This window comes from Haliotis cracherodii, unplaced genomic scaffold, assembly GCF_022045235.1.
Source record: "Haliotis cracherodii isolate W230 unplaced genomic scaffold, xgHalCrac1.p SCAF_12, whole genome shotgun sequence".
Classification (NCBI taxonomy): domain Eukaryota; kingdom Metazoa; phylum Mollusca; class Gastropoda; order Lepetellida; family Haliotidae; genus Haliotis; species Haliotis cracherodii.
Genome location: NW_027266267.1, coordinates 7,386,157 through 7,392,156, shown reverse-complemented (window position 1 = coordinate 7,392,156; position 6,000 = coordinate 7,386,157). Strand labels below are relative to the sequence as shown.

General features: G+C 40.5%; 1 protein-coding gene across 1 annotated transcript in view; it reads right to left on the bottom strand.

The window, feature by feature from the left end:
• Positions 1–949: 949 nt before the first annotated feature.
• The window catches only part of LOC139458156 (peroxisomal biogenesis factor 19-like), a 28,719-nt gene continuing 23,668 nt past the window's right edge, over positions 950–6,000 (bottom strand). Inside the window, exons 7-8 of the mRNA XM_071239483.1 lie at positions 5,781–5,825; positions 950–5,405 (exon numbers count right to left, since the gene is read on the bottom strand). Coding sequence (XP_071095584.1) covers positions 5,331–5,405; positions 5,781–5,825 — 120 coding nt within the window. The 3' untranslated portion in view covers positions 950–5,330. The remainder of the gene's footprint in view (positions 5,406–5,780; positions 5,826–6,000) is intronic.

Here is a 6,000-nt window from a genome sequence, read left to right as displayed (position 1 = left end):
TGAGTATGGTTTTAGGTCGTTTTTAGCAATATTCCAGCAATATCACGGCAGGGGACACCAGAAATGGGCTTCACACTGTACCCATGTCGGGAATCGAACCCGTGTCTTCGGCGTGAAGAGGGAACGCTTTAACCACTTGGCTACCCGACCGCCCCGCAAAATGTAAGACAGTTTGCCAGTGTTAATGCTGCACAATAGGTGGAGGGTTTGTCCAAGTTGGCAGTTGACATCCACCCACAATAGCATTATCCCAGACAATTTGTCCATTACTTGTCCCCTACATCTTGGCTAAACAATCCACCAAAAGCAAGAAACTATTTTCCCTGCGTTTTCAATATCGCCAGCGACCTAGATCATTACGTTGAAGAGAAATGCTATTGTTATGAAAATTTCATTCCACAATTTTACTGTAAGATTTGCTTCTTTTTTTTTGATGACATGTGTAGGAAAGTTTCAGCATCAGTTGTCATGACAACGTGACAAACTGCATTAAGACATTAATCAACATTTACACATGGACAGCCAGCCAGTGTGAGCTGAACCACTTGGCAACATCTCTGGCAGTCACACAAACACAGGGCACCAATACATGGAACAATGACCATCATCACAATCACACACCACGTGACATTGTCTTGTAATAATAACAATCACACACCACGTGACACTGTCTTATAATAATAACAATCACACACCACGTGACACTGTCTTGTAATAATAACAATCACACACCACGTGACACTGTCTTATAATAATAACAATCACACACCACGTGACATTGTCTTGTAATAATAACAATCACACACCACGTGACATTGTCTTGTAATAATAACAATCACACACCACGTGACACTGTCTTGTAATAATAACAATCCGGGTGATATAGGCTTGAGGTTTAACACTAAACTATATACACATGAAACAACCTCTAGGAAACTGATAAGAGTTGACAGAAACAGACTAGAAATACATTATACATCCAGTGTGTTCACCTGGGGATCACTGATGGTTCTATCAATCACTGGATTGTCTGGTCCAGATTTGAATATGTACCATTCGTCAGAGCAGGGGTAGAAACTATCAGTTTTACTCCACTAGTCCTTATAATGACAACATGTAGCAAAACCTGTAAAAATGACAAATTTCTACTAGTCCTTATGATATCTTAACTATTGGGCAGTTTTGCAAAGACTATAGGACTAGTGCCGATTTCTAACACTGAAGAGCTTAAATACTACCCCCTGGGACAGTCTGTGTGTGTCTTGCAGGGAGGGAGGGGGGAGGAGAGAGTACAACACTGGCATATTTTTGTGTGTGTTTATTTACGTTATAGGAAGCAATATTAAACCTATATGATATGACGCGGCTTATTAATAATTGACCTCTGACAAAACAAACTAGTGACCAATATGATAAGCACTGACGTATGATGACCCACAAATAAGCATGTCAACGAGTCTGACCACCTGGTTCATTTAACTGCTCCAATTTTACTCACTCACTCACTCACTCACTCACTCCCCTTACTCACTCACTCACTCACTCACTCACTCTGGACAAAAAGAAAACTAATACATTGTGATGCATTTTATCTTCCGTTACAATGGTTACAGTCTCTTTCAAATAATGGACGCAATCCATCTTCTGTTACCATGTTTATAGTCCCATTAACATAATGGATGCATTCTATCATATCTTACCATGGTGACAAAATAGATGAATTCTACCTTCTGTTACCATGGTGACAGTCCCTTCCACAAAATTGACGCATTCTACGTTCCACTACCATGGTGACAGTCCCTTGCTTAACAAAGATACATTCTACCTTCTGTTACCATGGTGACAGTCCCTCGCACAAAACAGATGCGTTCTACCACCTGTTACCATGGTAACAGTTCCTTACACAAAAAAGATGCATTCTACCTTCTGTTAGCATGGTGACAGTCCTTTGCAAAAAATAGATACATTCCTTCTTCTGTTACCATGGTGACAGTACCTTCCACAAAATAGATGTGTTCTACCACCTGTTACCATGGTGGTGACAGTCCCTTGAACAAAATAGATGCATTCTTCCTTCTGTTACCATGGTGACAGTCCCTTGCACAAAATAGATGCATTCTATCTTCTGTTACCATGGTGACAGTCCCTTGCACAAAAAAGATGCATTCTACCTTCTGTTACCATGGTGACAGTCCCTTTCAATAATTGATGCATTCTTCTGAAACTATTTACAGTCCTATCAATATAATGGATACATTCACGATGATGCAGTAAGTACAACATACACAATACTCCATAGCATATGTATGGGATGGGACTTTAATGGTCTTCACTATATACTACACTGAATACCGACTTCGGGAACACACACACAGTAATCACACGCCTATCATGTACAACTACCGTATTCGACGTAAAAGGCACCCCGGCGCTCTCAAAATTAGAAATAGGGGGCTCTTATGAGAATAAAATTTTGGTGAAAAAAAACAGAGTTGAAAGAACTGCGTATTATACACTACAGATATATTTTTCCAGAATTTAATTGCTCATAATTAAGAGTGCATATAACACACGAGTGCGTATTAATACACGAATACACGAATAAATAAGTCTTGTGTACATTGATAAATCGGAAGAGGTGCTAATTGGGATTGTTCATTAGCCAATATATTAGCAAATGTCGCTTATTAGAGCGGGGCGCTTATTATGTCGAATACAGTATTACATACTCACCACTAAAAGAGAGGCAGATACCACACATGTTGGTTCATATCTGCACATTTACTCATACTCAAGGGAAATTAGACTGGTTCGTTGGACCAACGAACATACTGGTATGTTGTGTGCACCGATGCTCATGAACGCATCACATGGGACGTCATAGATCCATGACTCGAGATTTGTCTCGTGCAGAATTAGTGTGTAAAGTCTGGATATCGTGATAAGAATAAAGTCAATCTGTGGTAACACTTGACTGATTGTTAGTTTTGTCATTAATTGGTACACGTTGGAAACATCCCTTCTTTTGTGGTTCGTGTTTCTTTTGGCGGTGAGTATACATGATTATTATTATACAACATGTGTTAAATATCTTTATACTACTCCACTTTTCATTAAGATAATAGCATGTCATTCTTTTTAAATATACACTTGACATATTTTGAGAATCATTTTCTTGTATCATGGAAACAGAAAATATATAACTTATATAGCAGACTTTATCATTTCAAGCTCATCACAATTAACCATGACCTTGGAGTGTGCTTTATTGCACCTGGTCAATCAGTGGTTTCAAATCACAATAACATGTCTCTGATTACACATGGTTAAACAGCCAATTTGACACCCACTTTAGTTTCAAGGTTAATTTAAGCATAAGTATCCCACAGTACTATCAGTACTTGGCAAAGATAGTATCGAAGTACTTTGAATAAAGCTAATATTTACCTGACTTGTCCCCACATGGGGTACCCCAACATCTCCAATGACACACAATCAACCAAGTTACCGACGGGTGGTGATCGATTTAAGGAATAGGGCTGGGGCAAAACACTGGACCTACCTGTAATTTGTCCAGGTGTCAATTAGATCCAACAGTTTAAATACTGGAACATGGTTGAGTTTGTGTTCTTTACCCTGACTAATGTCATCATCTTCCCATTACCATAAAAATCCAGTTTTCATCCTTGTTGAACTAGGCTGGTATTATGGAGTTACATTTTGGCTGGACTAACGAGTCGAAATCCGGTTCGTATATGTCACGCAGATTTCAGTCAATTACAGGATCTGCAAAGCATGTCTTTGGATGTTTTTAATCAAGGTGCTCACGTGATTTGATGCACTTCACGATCTAAGACTCGTTTTATCACAATATAGATCTTGATTATCGATCAGATCGCTTGACTGGGGGCCGCCATTTTGTTTGAAGCAAATGCAAATGATAGGAGAGGTGGAATCGGATTGGTCCATAGGAGAGGCTTAGAAGGGACATAACTTGTAATAGCCACTGGTGGCGCTACGATTGAGCCCAGGAATTCCTAGTTCGGCAAGGGTGGAAACTGGCCTTTTAAGTCAGTTAACTCTCTTGCCTCGGGAAGATGACTGTTACATGGCCACAGAACAAGTGAATGAAACTTGCAAGGCAAGCAGGTGGGCAAGCTGAGGTGAAATTGGGTTTAACACTGCGTCCAAGATTATTGCACTTACCGTATTCGACGTAATAAGCGCCCAGGGCGCTCTCAAAATTAGAAATAGGGGGCTCTTATTAGAATATTATTTTGGTGAAAAAAACAGAGTTGAAAGATACATTTCGTGGTTTATGCTGACAGCCTCAAAAATGTTTATGTATGACAGACATATTTTTCTAAAATGTAATTGCCCATAATTAAGGGTGCATATAACACACGAGTGCGTATTATACGCGAATAAATAAGTCTTGTGTACATTGATAAATCGGAAGGGGTGCTAACTGGGATTGTTCACTAGCCAATATCTTAGCAAATGTCGCTGTGGGCGTTATTAGAGTGGGGCGCTTATTATGTCGAATACAGTATATAGCGATGTGCATGCACGTGGGTGTGCGTGTGCGTGTGTGGGTGTGGGTGAGCGTGAGCAATTGCGTGTGTGTGTGTGTGGGTGAGCGTGAGCAATTGCGTGTGTGTGGGGGGGTGAACGTGAGCAATTGCGCGTGTGTGTGTGTGTGTAGGGGGGGGGGGAGGGGGGGGGGGCTGCTTGTACTAGTCCGGACATATGCTGGTTTATAGTGCTAGCCCACTGAGATACCATGACGCAGTTTGACATGAATACCCCACTCAGACACATTATACCAGACTACAGGACCCTCTTTGAGAAGCCTCTGATTATAATAACACGGTTAGCTTCACTCAATGGCAGCCCTCGGTGTTTCATTGTTGGAAATTATTTTTTTTATATTCGTACACATGGTGTAAATAATTATTGTTTTTCATTTCTGATTACATTTCTACTGATTTCCCGGATTCTTTTCATGATTTGGCCATGTTACAAAATGAAGCTTAAAGAAACAAAATATTTTTGGACCAATCAACCACCAAGCTCCAATCATTGCGCGGTTTCTTCCATTTAATCCAGCAGTCCATTCTTCTGCAGAAGCAACACACTTTGACACATACCACATGTCTAAGAAACACTCATGCAGCCATGAAATATATACACACAGTCAGGCAGTCATCAGCAGTCACAACACATCTGTCCTCAGACGGGCTGGATCCAAGGGACAGAACTCTAGGACTGCATCTCAACTTATCTCCCTTTGACAGGGGAAAGACGGATGGGTGAATGCTCTCTCTTGTTCACATGACGACACATTGTTCTGTCATCCCCGGCAACTTGGGGATGCCATTATCGTCAAATTCTAAACCTGGGGCCTGAAATGAAACAGTTCATTCATTATTTTCTGAAATATGGTGATAAGTCCTGAAAGTACAAAGTACTTCATTTCCATTATATCAACACTGAGAAAACTACAGTTAAACCAGTCCAAACCAAACCTCTTTATACAGACCAGATGCATAATTCCGGTTTTTAAGGGAATAGAAAATATTCATAAAACAACAATATCAGTGAGTGAGTGAGGATGGGTGAGTGAGTGAGTGAGTGAGTGAGTGAGTGAGTGAGTGAGGATGGGTGAGTGAGTGAGTGAGTGAGTGAGTGAGTGAGTGAGGATGGGTGAGTGAGTGAGTGAGTGAGGATGGGAGGGTGAGTCACCGAGTGAGTGAGTGAGTGAGTGAGTGAGAACTTACCATCTCTCCGACTATTTCCTTCGGGGGCTGCCCTAGCTCTTGCATCTACAACAGAAGTAAGATTGAACCAAAACTTATTGTTGAGATGCTGCATCAAAGGCAAGATATAAAATAGTTGTCTTTTACAGATTTCTCTTACCCTATATAACATAAAAGTGAAATAAAAGTATACAAAAAGCACTCTTTTCTTCATCACACTGTTTAGCGTGCGGTGAAATGT